Here is an 18,379-nt window from a genome sequence, read left to right on the forward strand (position 1 = left end):
GTCATCTGTTGCTGCAAAGTAGTACTGTTTCACTGGGTTTCCTTGGTTATAAATTTTATAGAAGCAGATCACCAGATGTTTCTTATGTAACTCAGTGGGTGGGTTTGAGCCACCAATTTTTAGATTGGTTTGTATTGCCCTTGAGTCAGTTCTAACTCATGGTGGCAGTGGTTATGTGCCGTGGAGTCGGTTCCAACTCATAGGGACCCTGCACAGGGTTTCTGAGGCTGTAAATCTTGATGGGAGCAGAAAGCCTCATCTTTCTCCCACGGAATGGCTTGTAGTTTTAAACTGCTGACCTTGCGGTTCACAGCCTGATTCATAACCACTAAAACTGTCACTCAGGTGCCTTATATATGGTAATAAACCAAATCAAGCCCACAGCCATCAAGTTGATTCCTACTCCTTTATAGGACAGAGTAGAACTCTTTATAGGACAGAGTAGAACTCTTTATAGGACAGAGTAGAACTCAAGGTTTCCAAGGCTGTCATCTTTTCGGGATGTGAGAAACATTGTCTATACTGACAAACACTCAAGGAATCCAGTCGGTACTCATTTTAGCAAGAGCCAGGTTTTCTTTATTCAATTTTGCAAAATCGAGCACCCAAACCAGTAGACATGGGCAGGCGTGGCATATGGCCCACCACAAATGGTTTTATTCTTGTCTCCAAAAAGCCCCTCCTCCAGTTCCAGTTCCCCATATACAATTCTATGGCACGTCCCATTTTCCCTTCCCCCATTGAAGCCAAAATGGTTGTATTCTTATTTAAATGTCCTAGTCCTAGAACAGCCTGCTTGTTTCAGCAGTCTGTCTGCCAGGTCTAGCAAGCTTATGAATTCCTGACCATGGACGATGCCCACAAGAGTTATTTCTCATAGGGAGCAGACAGCTTCATTTTTCTCCCATGGAGCTACTGATGGGTTTGAACCACTAAACATGTGGTTAGCCACCCAACACTTAACCCGCTGTGCCACTATGACTCATATATGTATGGTTTTTATATACAGTACTATGGTTGGATAAGCACTTTGGTTATGTGCCGTGGAGTAGGTCCCGACTCATAGTCGGACCCTGTACAGGGTTTCCGAGGCTGTGAATTTTTATGGGAGCAGAAAGCCTCATCTTTCTCCCACGGAACAGCTGGTGGTTTCAAACTGCTGACCTTGAGGTTCGCAGCCCGATTCGTAACCACTATGCTACCAGAGCTCCTGGGTAAGCACTAGACTAACTGAAATGTTGGTGGTTCACACCCACCAGCCATTCCTCTGACACCCTACAGAGTGTCTCTTGAGTCAGAGCCAACTGGACAGCACTTGTATAGTTTTTCTGAGGCTGTAAATCCTTGTTGTTAAGTGCCACCAAGTCAGTTCCAACCCATAATAACCCTGTATAGGGTTTCCAAGGAGCAGCTGGTAAGCTTGAACCACTGACCTTGCATTTCAAACTGATTTTGCAGTCTAGTGCGTTAACCCATAAGTACCAGGGGAGCAGAAATCCTCATCTTTCTTCAGTGGAATAGCTGGTTGGTGGGTTTTAACTGACTGACTGTGGTTAGCAGTCAAATGCTTATTCTACAACACCATCAGCTCTCCTTATATATGGTAATGTGCAGGCCACTGGATAGCATTCAAGTTTAGAAGTCCACACTGTCCTTATCCTTGACCTTGTCCTTATCCCCATTTTCCTGTTGAAGTTAATTTGGCTGGAAAGTATATTTTACAGTATCTTTTATCTTTCCAGTATTTTGGCTGACACTAAAATCAGTTTTTATTCATTTGAAATACTATCTAATCACATAAAATGAGCAGTGAAAATAATTAAAAGAAAAAAGATTTCAAGTTTCTACCTATATTTTGACATGTAATTCTTTTTCTTTACTAACCTAGGTTGTTGGCAAAGAAAATTTGGAAGCTAAAATTTCTAGCTTGAACAGTGAGATTCTGAAACTTGAAGAACAAGTCACTCATATGAAAAACAAAAATTTGCCTGCTGTGGTGAAAGAGAATGCCCAGTTATTGAATATGCCAGTTGTAAAGGGGGATTTTGATCTGCAGATTGCTAAACAAGACTACTATACAGCAAGACAAGAGTTAGTTTTAAATCAGTTGATAAAGCAAAAGGCATCATTTGAACTTCTACATTTAGCATATGAAATTGAATTGAGAAAGCATTGGGACATATATCGTCAACTTGAAAATTTGGTTCAAGAACTGAATCAAAGTAACATTGCACTTGGCCAGCGATTAGAAATGCTAACAGATCCATCAGTATCTCAGCAGATAAATCCAAGGAATACTATTGATACCAACGATTATTCTACTCATAGGTATGCTTTATACTTTATTTCATGAGTATTCATTATTTTATTGTAAAATATTAGTGTTTTAAAATTGTGGAAGTTTTGAGGAATTTTTTGTACTCTTTTGGTCTTTGTAGTCTCTTCTTCCACTTGTATACGTTTCTTTTCCTCTTTCAAAATTTTGCTCCCTTTTCCATTTCATATTTGAACTAGAAGTAGCTACTTTACAGCTGAGGGCTTTTGGTTGGAGGAATGAGTATTTATAAGGTCTTATTATTAAGTGCCATCAAATTGGTTCTGACTCATAGCGACCTTGTATAGGGTTTCCAAGGTACAGCTGGTGGGTTTGAGCTGCTGACTTTATGGTTCACAGTCCAGTGCTGATCCAGGTACCCTACACCTAGAGTCCTTTAGCCTCATAGTTACCCCATAGCCCATTTGTTGTTGTTAACCGCTGTTGAGTCGGTTCTGACCTATAGCAACCCTGTATAGGGTTCTCGAGGAGCGCTGGAGAGCTTGAACTGCCAGCCTAGCAGTTTAAATTGACTTTGCAGTCAATTGCATTTACCCACAGCACCATTATTTAGATGCTTGTTTTAGATTTGGGGCAGGAAGTTTAACAGCTATAGCTTGGTATCGTGGCTGTTGCTGGGCAGTAGAGAGGTACTTCATTTGTGTCTTTCATCAGGTGAATCAGTGAAGATGAATATTAACTTCCATCCCTTTTCTGAAAGTCTGGGCCATTTGATGGCATGGGGTAGAGATTGTTAAGTGCCTACGGGTTGATTCTGACTCACTGTGACCCTGTGTAGGGTTCCCAAGGTTTTGATCCTGCTGCTCCACACTAAGGAGTACTGAGATTGGAGGGTTTAAAAGTCTGGATCCTACTCTGGATTTTTCTCTAGTAACTATAGTAGAATCATTTAATCCTTTTATTTTTTTGCTAATACAATGAGGGCCTTGGATGGGTTTGCCATGCTACACAATTTCAGGGAGTGCCAACCTGGCAGACCATACCAGGTTAGAGTAATAATATTTTTTTTGCTATTATTTATGTAGCTCTTTATTGCTTCCTTTTTTACATTTTATACACTGGATTTGCATTTCGCTTTTTTTTCTTTTAATCCCACTACAATCCTGTGAGATTGGTGCATATTAAGATAAGGAAATGAAGTCTCAGATTGATTTGCCCTGTCACATATGGGACTCCTCTTGGTGTGGTGCTTCGGGGAATGTGCTGGACTGCAAGGTCAGTTTGAGTCACAGGGTTGGTGAGTCAAACCCACCAACTGCTCCTCGGAAACCTTATAGAGGAACTCTGTGAGTCCGAACCAACTCGATGACATTTAACAACAACAGTGAGGTGCTATAGGATCAGCACTGGACTATGAACCACAAGGTCAGCAGTTCAAACCCACCAACTGTACCTTTGAAACCCTATACAGGATTGTTATGAGTTGGAACCAACTCAACGACATTTAACAACAACAACGTTACATATGGAGTGAGATCTCCAACCTAGGTCTTCTGTTTCAAGTTCATTGCTCTTCTTACTACATGATATTTGTGTTCTGTGAAGGAATTATTTTCTTGTGAGAGAGCCTCGGGAACACGCTGTTTTAACTAAGTCTGTGGCAGTTACAGGCGTGAGAAATTTTATCCATATCTAAAACTTCAGAGAAGTGGGAATTGGAGATTGAGATGAAATAGTCGGACTCTGTCCCTGTTTCTGTATTGAAGTACTGGAGTTGGAGCTGCTCGATTTAGCAGCAGACAGATGAATTGTTCTCTTGTGTTCATCTCCCGTTGTTTGTTGTGAAGTGCTGTTGAGTCCATTCCGACTCATGGCGACCCTGTATCGGGTTTCCAAGGAGCAGCTGGTGAGTTTGAACTGCCGACCTTGTAGTTCAAACTGGCCTTGCGACCCAGTGCATCCTATAGTGCCACACCAGGTCTGATATTACAGTGGACTGTGTAATTGCTTCTGTAAATATCTGCAGCCTTGGAAACGCCACGGCTCACAACCACCACCACCACCATAATTTTGAAAATTACTGACTTAGAAATATCTTCCAGTAATTTTTATTTTCACATTATAGACTTTACCAACTTCTAGAAGGAGAAAATAAGCAAAAAGAACTGTTTAGAACCCATGGAAACCTGGAGGAAGCAGCAGAGAAATTGAAACAGGATATTTCTGTATTACAAGATCAGCTGGCAGTATCTTCTCAAGAACATTTTTCCTTTCTGTCCAAACTGAATAATGGTGTTGACATGCTCTGTGATTCTTTGTATCAAGGAGGGAATCAGCTTTTGCTCACTGATCAGGTGAGTGTTTGCCATTACTGATTGTAAGTGCTTTAAAAAATCATGCTGCTCATAAAAGAAATGGAATGAAATGTTGACAGGAAGGAAATATTAGCTCAAATTCCATTCCAGTAATATAAAATTTAAATTTTGTTTATTTACTTCTAGTGTACCCAGAATTTAAAAGTTATGCTTCATGCTAAGTATTTAAAAAATAATAAAACCCATCCTTGTATTTTTACATCTACCTTAAGAAGTAAAAGTTTGCCCTTTTATATAAAATCCTCTGTGTTTACTTACTGATAAGCATGTTCCTCCCTAATATCAGTCCTTTCCCTTATTTGAAGAGTAACAACTATGCTTAATTTTGTTTATCATTTGCTTGCTTTTATTTGTAGCTTTAATGCACATGAATATCTCATTTGTTGTTAGGTGCTACAGAGTTGGTTCCGACTCATAGTGACTCTGTGTACACCAGTGCAAAATACAGCCTGGTTCTGTGCCTTCCTCATACTTGTTTCTATCCATTGTTGCAGTCTCTGTATCAGTCCATCTCATTGAGGATTTTTTTTTTTGATGACCCTCCTCCTTTACCAAGCATGATGTGATGTTCTTCTCCTGGACTGGACTGGGTACTTCTGATAATATGTCCAAAGTAGAGAGAAGAAGTCTTGCCCGTTCTCCTTTCTAAGGAGTATTCGGCTGTACTTCTAAGGTTGTTCATTCTCCTGATAGTCCCTGATATAGTCAGTATTCTTCACCAACACCATAATTCAAAGGCATCATACTTTTTATTTTTTTGTTTTCTAACTTTATATACGTGATTTTTATTATATGGATTCTTGAGTAGTTTGCTTGTTTTTCAACATTATGTTTTTGGGAGTTACCCCCTTGCTACATATAGAGCTGTAATGCAGTCAGAGTTTTCTCCATTATATAGTTAGTATTCCATTACAGGTTGTCCCTGACTTAACAGTAGAGCTCTGTTCTGTTCTGACAGCTCCATCATAAAGTCGATGTGAGTCAAATATTTTTTTATTGCTTTTTATTATCAGTATTTGTATAAACCCAATCTTTATTTGTCTTTGAGGGTTAGAAATAGTACATAAAAACATACAGCTACAGTAACATTGGCAAATTACATACTGCAGCATTATATGTAGTGCATACTACTGGCCATGAGGTTAGCTGTACCAAAACAGAATCAAACCACTGAGTGTTGTCAACGGGGTGTGTTGTAATTCACATGCTTCATAAGTCAAGACTATGTGAAATTCTACAACTTAATTGCCTGTACTGTGGCACCCATTTAAGTTACTTTGGCTTTGCTGTTATAGATAATACTGCTATGGATAATGTTTTTGCATGTCTTCTTACATAGTTGAGCAGATCTGTATAGCAGAAGGTCTTATAAGTAAATAGTTATGAGACATGCAAAAACTACGCATATTATTGGTAATAACTGAAATATAGTTATCATACATTTTTATTATATACATACATGCATGTTGTTAAGTACCATCGAGTTGTTTTCAAGGAGCAGGTGGTGGGTTTGAACTGAAGACCTTGTGGTTCACAACCCAGTGCTGATCTTGCATATATATGGTGGCTGTGTGCCGTGGAGTCGGTTCCGACCCATAGCGACCCTGTACAGGGTTTCCGAGGCTGTAAATCTTTACAGGAGCAGAAAGCCTCCTCTTTCTTCTGTGGAACAGCTGGTAGTTTTGAACTGCTGACCTTGAGGTTCTCTGCCCAATTCATAAATATATACATGTATAAATATCATAAAAACACTTACACACATACCCAAAAGTGGCATCATTTGATTTATAAATTTCTGCCAATCCTATGAGTGTAAACTGGTGTCCACTAGGGGTTGCAGTTTACATTTGCTGGTTTTATTACAAAGTTTGAGCCCCTTTCAGTTGTTTACTGGCTACTCAGCCTTTCCTGAAAAATAACTTTTTCATCTCCTTTGCCCGTTATTTAGTTTTTGCTTTAAAGAAACTCTCTGTATAGTGTTGTTAGATGTTGTTGAGACGGTTCTGATTCATACAGATCTTATGCATAACAGAATGAAACACTGCCCTGTCCTGTGCCAACCCACAGTCCTTGCTACCCTTGAACCCACTGCTGCTGCCACTGTTCCCATCCCTCTTGTTGGGGTCTCCTCTGTTTGACTGACCTGCCACATTATCAAGCATGCTGTCCTTCTCCAGGGATTGAGCATTCCAGATAATATGTCTGAAGTGGTGTGGCGCTGTGGGCTAATGCATCAGAGTGCACAGTTGTTTGAACTGCAAGGTCAGTGGTTCAAGCTTACCCGCTGCTCACAGGGTCGCTGTGAGTTGAAATCGACTCCACAGCGCTTATCAACAACGAGAGACAAAGTCAGGTCATTCTGACTTCTAAGGAGCATTCTGGGTGGAATTCTTTCAACACAGGTTTGTGTGTTCTTTTGGAAGTCCAGGAAACTTTTAATACTCTTTTCTAATGCCATGATGTTGTTGTTAGGTGCCATTGCATTGGTACCGACTCACAGCCATCCTGTACACAACAGAATGAAACACTACCTGATCCTGAGCCAACCACACAATTGTTGCCATGCTTGAGCCCATTGATGCTGCCACTTTGCTAATCAATCTTGCTGGGGGGTCTTCCTCTTTTTCTCTGATACTCCACCTTATCAAGCATGATGTCCTTCTCCAGTGACTGGTCCCTCCTGACAATATGTCTGAAGTATGAGAGATAAAGTTTGGTCACCCTGGCCTCCAAAGAGCACTCTGGCTGCACTTCTTGCAACACAAATCTGTTTGTTCTATTGGCAGCCCATGTCCCTTTCAATATTCTCCTCCATCACCATAACTCAAAAGCATCAATTCTTCTACCATCTTCCTTATTCACTGTCCAGCTTTCGCATGCATATGAGGTTATTGAAAATACCATGACTTGGGTAAGGCGCACCTTAGTCCTCAAGCTGACATCTTTGCTCTTCAACACTTTAAAAAGGTCTTGTGCAGCAGATTTGCCAAATGCAATACATCGTTTGATTTTTTGACTGCTGCTTCCATGAGTGTTAATTGTGGATCTAAGCAAAATGAAGTCTTTGACAAGTTCAATCTTGGGTTCACTGGTGAGGATTATCATTATTTTTTACATTGGGGTGCTACCCGTACCGAAGGCTGTGGTCTTTGATCTTCATCAGTTAGTATTGTCCTCTTTATTTGCATATTGCAAGTTGTTAATCAGTCTTCCTTCAGTCTCATGCCGTGTTCTTATAATCCAGCTTCTCAAATTACTTGCTCAGCATACAGATAGAATAAACGTGGTGAAAGAATACAACCCTGGAGCATACCTTTCCTGATTTTAAACCATTCAGTGTCCCCTTATTTTGTTTGAACAACTGCCTCTTGGTCTACACACAAGTTCCTCATGAGGACAATTAAGTGTTCCAGAGTACTTACTCTCTGCAATGTTGTCCACAGCTTGTCATGATCCACACAACGGAAACCCTTTGCATAGTCAATAAAGCACAGGCAAGCAAGCATCTTTCTGGTAGTGTCTATTTTCTGCCAGGATCCATCTGACGTCAGCAGTGATTTCCCTCCTTCCACATCCATGGCTAAGTCTGTCTTGAAACTGGTAGTACTGTTCCAGCCATTGTTGAATTTTCTTTAGCAAAATTTTACTTACATGTGATATTAATAATATTGTTCGATGATTTCTGCATTCCGTTGGGTCACTTCTCCTTGGAATGGGCACAAATATTAATTTCTTCCAGTCAGTTGGCCAGGTGGCTGTCTTCCAAATTTCTTTGCATAGATGAGTGAGTGGCTCTAGTGCTGCATCAGTTTGTTGTAAGATTACAATATGTATTTCATCAGTTTCCAGAGCCTTGTTCTTTGCCAGTGCTTTCATTGCACATTGAACTCTTCTTTCTATACCATTGGCTCTTGGTCGTGTGCTACCTCTGAAATGGTTAAACATTGGCCATTTCTTTTTGGTACAGTGACTCCGTATTTGAGTAATAACAACTATGCTTAATTTTGTTTATCATTTGCTTGCTTTTATTCATTGTTTTATTGAACTTAAAGATCTCATTTGTTGTTAGGTGCCACTGAATTATATTCTGACTTCTTCCATCTTCTTTTGTTGCTCTCTGCATCATTCAATGTTTTGCCCATAGAATCCTTCAGTATTGCAAAGTGAGGTGTTAATTTTTTCCTCAGTTCTTTTAGCTTAAGAAATGCAGAACAGGTTCTTCCCCTTTGGAGTTTTAAGTCTAGGTCTTTGCCCATTTCATTGTAATATTTAACTGTCTTCTAGAGCTGCCCTTTGAGATTTTCTGTTCAATCTTTTTGCCTCCTCATTTATCCATTTGCTTTAGCATCTCTATACTCAAGCAACTTTCAGAGACTTTACTAACATCCATTTTGGTCTTTTCCTTCTTTCTTGTATCCTAGTGGCCTTTGCTTTTTTCCTGTATGAAGTTGTTGATGTCATCTCACAACTCTTCTGATAGTTGGTCATTAGTGTCTAATGCATCAAATCTGTTCTTGAGATCTCTAAATTCAGGTGGGATATATTCAAGGTCGTATTTTGCCTCTCAGGGACTGGTTTTCATTTTCTTCATCTTCAGCCTGAACTTGAATATGAGCAGTTAATGGTCTATTCCAGTCTGTTCCTGGTCTTGTTTTGGCTGATGATTTGGAGCTTTTCTACACTCTTTGCATAGAAATAGTCAATTTTATTTCTGTGTATTCTATCTGGTGAGATCCATGTGTAAAGTCATCTTTTATGTTGTTTAAAAAAGATACAACAATGGTTACCCCACTTCCTCCCTGTGGCTTCCCTGTAATAATTATATATCATAAATGAACAAAGCAAAAATATTTGTTGTACACATACAAAACAAAAAAATATGTATTCATTTAAACTTCCAAGAGGCACCTTCTGCAAGCCTGCCTCCTGTCCACAGACACATAACTTACTTAGTCCATGGGCCTAGAGCTCACAGTTGCTCTGTACCTCCAAGCCACTGCCTCTGCCACTGGTTCTACTGTTGCCTCTTTTCTAGGTAGTGTCTCATGCTCTACTCATGTTCTTCCTTGCTGGTCCTGGGATCATATGTTCCTGAAATGAAAGATTAACTACTTTCCCCTTCTCCTAGAAGATATTTACACATCTTCGACAATTACATTTGTGACAATCACAATTATTCCTGACAACAATTACTCATAATTGAATTGTAAAACCCTATACCTGTTATCCCCCATCCCCTTTCACCAGATCCATCTGGAAAAGAGAAAAACTCTTCAGTGGGGATTCTATCTTACTCCCCTCATTCTGAAACTAAGTACACTCATGAAAGCTTATAAGCCAGCCACTTCATGCCTTTGTAACCCTCCCTGTTTTGATATCCATTGTCTAAATTGCCTGTCCCAGTACACTGGGGAAAGAAGCTTAGTTCTTGATAATGAAGAATCCTTCCATTCCAGTTGGAATTTTGAGCAACTGCCTCATAAGCAAAAGTTCAGTTCATCAAATTGTAATACTTTATACTTGCTCACAGTTTTAAGCATCTTTATCTTCATTTGGTCAGCTAGCCATCCAAACTATGTCAAATGGGTACTAGCAGCAAGTTTGGGAGTTCGTGCACAGCTCCCTGCACTTTAGACCCACTGGTCATTTCACTCTCAGCCCTAGCCCCCAGAGACGAGGTCAGTGATCGTGGGCTCTGGACATCATACATAACCCTAAACTTCAGACCAGCTAGGCCCTGCCTCTTTTCCCTGTTACCTCAGGGTCAACGGCTGTCACTGGAACATGGCCAAACTCAACCCATGGCTTCATTGGTGCATTTCCCCCACTTCTACTCACAAGTAGACCCAGATGATCACCAGTGACCATAGTAGACTGCTCGTGGGTTTCCTAGAAGTGGGGTTTCCCTGACAGGCCGAGTTTTCTTGCCTTGATACATCCAAAGCAAACAACTTGCTTGATACTCTACTAGCCAAACAGTCCCCTTTTTTTCTTCAGGTCTTCTTTCAATAAGATTCTTCTGTTCTCCCAGCAGTTCTGTGTTGGCTGCATGGTTTTTCACATGGAAATGTCCCAACCCAGAAGGTTGTGGATGTGGGGCTCAGGACTCCACCTAAGGCCCCACACTCTACTAAGGCTTAACAAGAAGCCTGTTTCCTTGGGCAAAGTCTTCCTGTTTCAGAAAATCCAGTCAATTATAGGTTGAAGGTGGGCTTACAAGCTTTCTGTAATCATAATTCCCAATATTCATTTCTATCACACATAAATGTGTATTTATAATAGTAGGCAGGGGAAACTAATATTCACAAGATGGTAAAGCTCATAAACATTTTTTCCCCTTCTTTACTTATTCAGACTATGTCTTGGTCCATATATCTACTCCCAGAGCACTGTTGTGTATCTAAATCACTATTTATTTCTGTTCCATCTAGGTCATGTCATGCATGCCTCCCTAAGACTTTTCCCGTCTCCATTGTTCATCTGCCACTCTCTATCTTATTGTGTATTGTCCTCCCCACCTCTGCAATTAAATTTATTATGGCTTTTTAATTGAGTTTTATTTACTGTGGAAATTGTTCTAACTCATTTAGAGTCTTTCTGTGTACATTACATTTAAAATTTATTATTGATGGTGTGAATACAGTTCTTGAGTTAAAGGCATTTTCATTTTTCTCTCTTAGGAGCTGCTGAAACAGTTTCACCAAGTTGAATCTCACCTGAATAAGCTCAATCATCTCCTTACAGAGATCCTTGCTGATGTGAAAGCAAAAAGAAAAATATTGGCAGCTAATAAACTGCAGCAACTTGAAAGAGAATTATATGTATATTTTTTTAAAAATGAAGCATATCTACAAGATATCGTGGAGAATTTAGAAAGCCAGTCAAAGATTAAAGCTGTTGGTCTTGAAGAGTGAAACTAGTAAAAATTGAATTTTTACTACAATATTGATTTGGAATATGTTATGTTTTACATATTAGGGAAATACATCACATCTCATACTGCTAAATTTTTAAATTCAAAGTCATTGGAACATTTTACTTAATGAGTTCAAGCACTGTATCAGTTTGTTTTTTTTCCTAGTGTAACATATGTGTTTGAAGTGTCAGAGCTTTATAAGACTTGGTCATTGGTTTGGTGACTTCAGTGGGTAATACTTAGTCCTGGTAATTTGTTACCTTACAAGGAAAAAGCATTATACAATGTAAATATTTAAAAATGCAATTGTAGCTGTCCTCAACCTTTTTGGAAGGGTGGGAGGGAGTATAGAAATTTTCTACTGTTTCGATACTGAAACTATTTGTACAACTCTGAATCAACATTGTTAAATATATGACATGAACAGATTCCTTCTTAATTTAACTATAAAGTAAAATTGCACCTGCCCTTAATTTCCAGCTATAGAGACCTTGAGGCTGTTTTAATGCATGCTTCTACTTTTGCCATGAAGACTGTGAGGACTCCACTGGCCATTGTTTATATTAGGGGCTGAGTCCTAGAGACTCCAAACTTCGGCAAAAGAATTCTCAGTCAAACTCAGAATTCCATTAAGTGTCATTGAAAGGATGTTTGATGGTGTTTTAAACTGTTTCTTTGGAACGAAAAACAAATGTTGAGATGCATTTAATGTAAAAGACTAGTATTTGTACAATTACTTGATGTTAAAAACTTCAAAGTAGCTCATTTATCAGTTATTGCATCAAATGCTTCTTGAGTCTGCAGTTTAGACATGATTGTATAAATACTGTGTGAGCTTTATAGAAATATCAGAAGATACAGCTACTCTTTAAAAAGATATCTAACCTGCTTGTACCATGGAATGCCAATCTAAAAACTATGTATTTTATGTGGTGTTTATGGAAATAGTTTCATCTGAATCAGAATTTTAGGTAAAGAAAGCCCTCTAGATTTTTTATCCACTGAACAAATCCATTTGTTGTATTAGGCATCATTTAAAATTTTATATTAAATAGATCTTAATATACTTGAAATTTTTATAGCAATAAGTTTTTTTCTAAGGTTTTAATGTCAGCTGCTTCTCACTTGATTGACTTTTTTGTTGTTTTTTTCCCCCATTCTACCTTGCGATGGTGTCCTGGTGTGGTACTGTAGGATCAGCACTGCAAGGCCGGAGGTTCAAACCTACCAGCCGCTCCTTGGACACCCTGTACAGGACCGCTATGAGTTGGAATTGATTCAAAGGCACTTAACAGCAACCTTGTTAAGGAAACTTTACGATTTAAATTTTCTCCAATACTCTGGAAAAATGCAGCTCTTGGTTTCTTTGTTCATGCTGACAAATTCTGTTTAAATTAGTGCTGAATATGTTAGATGTGTGACCAGATGCTTAGTGATTTATATTGGGCCCTGCGTTGAACTGAGTAATAGGATGATACTTTATGTATCTAATCTTAATTACCCAAGTTCACTATAAATGATTCTTGTGTTACTAGATTTATATGCTTGAAGATTAATAACAGCTATTTTTCAAGCCTCAGGAAGTTTTTGCATAGATTGTTGTTAAGTGCCGTCGAGTCAATTCCTACCCATAGCAACCCTGTATAGGGTTTCTGAGGAGCAGCTGGTGAACTTGAACCACCAACCTTGCAGTTCAAATGACTTTGCAGTCTGACGCATTAGCCCACAGCGCCACACCAGGACTCCTTGCATAGATTACTTTAAAATTGGTTTACTAGAAAATGTATTCTTTAGTTTGCTCTTTGTTTACCATAATTGTTGAATCGAGCCTCTAACCTGTTTGCTTTACTGTTACTGTCCGATTTATTATGGGGTAATTGATAACAAGTTTGCTGTGGTAATTATTAACATAGTAATTTTTATGAACGGCTCACTATATAAGTTTTTCAAATAAACTTGTATTTCTTATTTTAATGCCTTCAATTAACATGTGGGCATTTATCTTATGTTTAGGATTTTATGGAAATGGAAACTGATGAGGCATATGTAGGCTTTGATCTCTGTACGACACCGCTGTCCAGTCTTGCTCAGAAGATTATGTCTGCTATGCATGCAGTTGAGTTAGTGGATTCTGAGAATTTGAGAGAGAGTGGAAAGAGTGAGTAATTTTAAGAACCTTTCTGGGTTTAGTTACCTTGAACCTTCCTAATTTTTAAAACTAAGATTTGAAAATGAAATGTCACAAAATTGTTCCATATTAGGGTAATTAAAGTATTGCTATAAAATCATAGGAACCTTTATCAAACCAAGCTATCAAAATATGAGGGGTTGGTTTTTTTTTTTTTTTAACATAGCTTCCAACTAGTTTCTACCCTTCTGAAGGCAGTGTTTCCATCTCTCTAACCCTTTCCTGAAGAATTCTGCATCTTCAGTTTATACATGTCAAAATGGCACTTCTGCCATTCTCAAGGGACTGAAATCATATTCTTTTAAAATGTTCTTTGAGTTTTGATCAGGACCGTAGGGTGAATGGAGGTTTCCCAATGCAATCTCCTAGGGCAGCCCTTGCTACCCTGAAAGAGTAAGCTTTTTGTGTGTGGGCAAAAAAGTCCTTGGCACAACTTCCCTGGCCTTTTTCTCTCCAATGCAATTTTCATTTTTCTGAAAACTTCTTCCTAATTGTTAAGTGCTGTTGAGCTGGTTCTGACTTATAATGACCCCGTATAGGGTTTCCAAGGAGAGAGGCTGGTGAGCTTGAACCACTGACCATGCAGTCCAAACCGTCTTTGCAGTCCAGCACATGAGCCCACAGTGCCACACCAGAAGCCCATGATTGTCCTGTGTCCTTCAGGAAAATCTATCAAAATCACCCTTTTGGAATTCTAAAATCCAGTCACCTTAACATCTGAGCTGACCTCTCTGTCTTGATTTTAACTAGCAAATTTCCCTCAGAAACCATTCTTTTGATTGGTACTTTTTTGAAGGTACCCTAACAATACAAAGACAAGTGTGTTACCGAGAGAACTTGTCTGCAGCTATTCACTGATCTCAGGCATGTTAAAACACCTTTTGTTTGGAATAAAGCTGCATATGTGAACTGGAACCCTAATAGTGATACTTTTTGACTTTCACTCATAACTTTGAGTAGGAAAATTCTGTGCCTGCAAATAAACGAAGCTCAGCTCCCCCTGCCCCCTAGCCCCCCGGCCACACACACACTTCAGGTTTTGTGTTGGCTGAGCTGTGGCTTACTGAATTTCTGTTAAGCATTTCTGTAGCGTCTGCATTATGTGTTTAAGTCTCCTCAAAAGACATGGACTCCTTCATTGTGCCTCTTGCTTTACCCTGGGCTCTCATGTCCTTGAACTTGTACAAAGTATTTGCTCTTCTGTAAGATTCCTGTTGTGATGCTGTAGGATAAGCACTGAGCTGCTAACCACAAGGTCTGCAGTTCAAACCCCCCAAGCTGCTCTTGGAATCCCTATACAGGCTCACTATGAGTCAGAACTGACTTAACAACACTTAACAATAACAGCACCACCAATCTGGTAGACAAGAGAAGTATTTGTTATATTCTACTGCAAAAGAAATATAAACTTTAATGTGATAAATATCTGCATTTTTATACCTAGGTGTTTATGACATGATTTTTTACAATAGAAAATGCAATGATATGCTCACAAGTATAGCTGAAATGTTTGCAACTTCAGAGTTTGCATATATTTTTTACTGCTAGCAAAAGAGTAATTTTAATTTTAAATTTGCAAGTTAGGACCAATAATTTGTAGTTTATTTATTTTCCTGCAGAGTAAAGTTCTTGAAATAATATTTATGTAAAATTATTTGAGATGAAATTATTGAAATTGTTGCTACATATTAAAAGGAAAGCTAGTATAAGTGCAGTTTGTTGATTAAGTTATAGTAGCACTTAGCATTTTGATCTATTCATATTCAGGCATGCCTTAATACAATATGCCTTATTATTTATTATACTTTACTATAATGATAGTGGTGGTGGGGTGGATGGGAGGGGTGGGGTGGTGTGGTGTGTGCAGTCGAGTTGATTCCTGCTCAGGGCAACCCAGTGTAGGGTTTCCAAGGTGGTAAATCTTTTTGGGAACAGAAAGCCTCATCTTTCTCCCATGGAGAAATAATATATAAGCCAGTAAGAAAGTTCAAGTGTGGACTACTTACCTAGAAATTTGTAATGCTTTGGAGATGATTTTTAAGTATGCAGACGTTAAAGATCTCTCTCCTTTACGCTATACATTTAGCTTTCTGAAGTAAAGAACAAGCGGTACTTCAGAGGTAGAAATGCACTTTTCGTTAAAAACTTGTACTGCCGTAAGAATAATGAAATACCTGTGCTGGCTGCAGTGAGTCTGCTCAGCGGAGGCATCGCAGTCAGTCCATTCCCTCAGCACTTGGCATGTTCCGGAACTTCTGAAAAGTCTAGTTTTAGTAAAGATTACTCAGAAGATATGGGAAAAGATAACATAACTTTTCTGCCAGATAGTCCTGTATTTGGAGAAACAGTGGAATTTTCTTCAGGATGAGGTTTTCTACTCCCACAAAGATGTATAGCCTTGGAAATCCTATACAGGTCACTGTGAGTTGGAACCAATAGTACTTAACGACCATTTCTGTGTAACAATATTCTAGTAACTTCCAAAAAACAAAAACCAGCACATGAAATCCATTGCTATGGAATTGATTCCAACTCATAGTGATCCTTTAGGAGAGACTGGAAATGTCCTAAGGCTATAAGTTTTTAAGATAATCTGCCACATCATTCTCCTGTGGTGGGGCTGGTGGGTTTGAACCACTGACTTTAGTGTTAGCCAAGAGCTTAACCACTTAGGGCTCTGTTCCAAATTTAGGGACTTGAAACAATATATAATACTGTCTTAAAGTTTCTGTGCATCAGGCAAGGCTGCAAACCAAGCTGTCTTTGAAGATGTGGTCTCATTTGAGGCCTCATTTTAGTAGGGAAGGACTCATTTCCAAGTTGACATGGTTTTGGCAGAATGCAATTCACTGCATTCTCTGGGACTGAGGGCCTTCATGTCTTGTGGGCTATCAGCTTTAGCCCCCCTCACTTCCCTTCCACATGGGCCCCTCCACTGGCAGCTTGTTTTTTCAAAGCCAGTAAGTCTCCCTGTAGGATAAGCACTGGACTGCTAACCACAGGCTGGTAGTTCAAAGCCATCAACCGTTCCTTGGAAACCCTGGACAGGGTTGTTATGAGTAGGAACCAACTAGATGGCACATCACTACCACCACCACCATTGTGAGTCTGAATTAAAGGTGGATTGTTCCTGGGTGCTTTGTGGGTGATGATTTTGACTGAAGGCTTCATTGAATCCTGAACTCTTGTCTGACTCTTACTCATGTAAGTAAAATAGTATAAATCAGGATTTCAATTCTAAAAGCCTGTTTTATATCAAATATCACAATTGAAAAACAAAATTTAATGGCAATAAATAAACTATAAATACTTGTTTTTACAAATGATTGTTAAGTAAATAAAACCTAGCAATATTAAACCTGGTATTTTGGGGTCTAATTTTATGATTGACTAACTGAGTTTTCTCGTAATACAAATCTAGTAAAGATTAGTTTGTTACCTTTTCCTAATAACAAGCATAGATCTTTATTTTAAAACTCCACAAAAACACAGAAACTTAAAATACAGCTTTGTGAATCAGTAGAGTGTCCACGTAGCTGCTATGTACAATCCTGTTTTTAGATGCCGTTGAGTTAGTTCCAACTCACGTAACAGAACGCAGCACTGCCTAGTCCTACACCAGCCTCACAGTTGTTAGTTTGAGCCCATTGTTGCTGCCACTGTATCAATCCATCTCGTTGGGGCGCTTTCTCCTTCTCTCTGACCCCCCACGTTACCAAGCATCGTGTCCTCCAGGCACTGGTTCCTCCTGACAACTTGTTCAAAGTAGCAGAGAGGAAGTCTCACCATCCTTACTTAAAAGGAGCATTCTAGCTGTACTTCTTCCAAGACAGATTTGTTTATTCTTCTGGCAGTCCATGGTACTTTCTGTATTCTTTTCGAAGACAATTCAGATGTATAGGTTCTTCTATGGTCTTCCTTATTCAACTGCCCAGCTTTCACATGCCTATAAAGCGATTGAAAATGCTATGGTTTGGATTAGGCATAACTTAGCCCTAAAGCTGCATCTTTGCTCTTATAACACTTTTAAGCATACATTGCTAGCACCTCAAAATGTTCTTCTCACTTACAAACTTCCTTTCTGATTTTTATGGCAGCTACTTCGTAATCATAGGTATTTTCTGTTGCTCCAAAGACCTTTATAGCAGAGATGGCTAGTTGTCCACCACAGCAGATCAGACGACATCGCTCCGTCTCAATGCAGTTAGCTGTGACGACATGACCAAGTTCTTGTCTACAGAACATAAGTTCAGGTGGGGCTTGCCATTTCCAGGCTGGGCCTCCCTTCTCTGTGGCCTCTTGCCTTCCAGTAAGTTGGAACCTGAACTGACTCTTTGTGAATAACAGTCTCCTTGAAGATGTGGAACACCATGTTGGAACTGACCCAGGCCCCTGAATGACTTTATGAAACAGCTGTACCACCAACCAGGACCACTCACCTCTGAACATGAGAGAAATAAACTTCCTTTTCAGAAACCATGAATGTTGGGTATTTTGTGACTGTAACTTAGCTTTCCCTCTTAACTCATACAACTTTAGACTATATCTCTAATTGAAGTATCTGATTTAATTCTTCAGTCATTTTATTCTTTAGTAATGCTAGCGTAGTGGTTATGAATCGGGCT

General features: G+C 39.2%; 2 protein-coding genes across 2 annotated transcripts in view; both read left to right on the forward strand.

The window, feature by feature from the left end:
- The window catches only part of HAUS3 (HAUS augmin-like complex, subunit 3), a 13,645-nt gene extending 2,081 nt beyond the window's left edge, over positions 1 to 11,564 (forward strand). The window contains exons 2-4 of the mRNA XM_006874099.1: positions 1,889 to 2,328; positions 4,401 to 4,629; positions 11,331 to 11,564. Of these exons, the coding sequence (XP_006874161.1) occupies positions 1,889 to 2,328; positions 4,401 to 4,629; positions 11,331 to 11,564 (903 nt within the window). The remainder of the gene's footprint in view (positions 1 to 1,888; positions 2,329 to 4,400; positions 4,630 to 11,330) is intronic.
- A 2,027-nt stretch (positions 11,565 to 13,591) lies between these two features.
- The window catches only part of POLN (polymerase (DNA directed) nu), a 243,508-nt gene continuing 238,720 nt past the window's right edge, over positions 13,592 to 18,379 (forward strand). Inside the window, 1 exon segment of the mRNA XM_006874123.1 lies at positions 13,592 to 13,724. Within this exon segment, the coding sequence (XP_006874185.1) occupies positions 13,592 to 13,724 (133 nt within the window).

This window comes from Chrysochloris asiatica, unplaced genomic scaffold (assembly GCF_000296735.1).
Source record: "Chrysochloris asiatica unplaced genomic scaffold, ChrAsi1.0 scaffold00262, whole genome shotgun sequence".
Classification (NCBI taxonomy): domain Eukaryota; kingdom Metazoa; phylum Chordata; class Mammalia; order Afrosoricida; family Chrysochloridae; genus Chrysochloris; species Chrysochloris asiatica.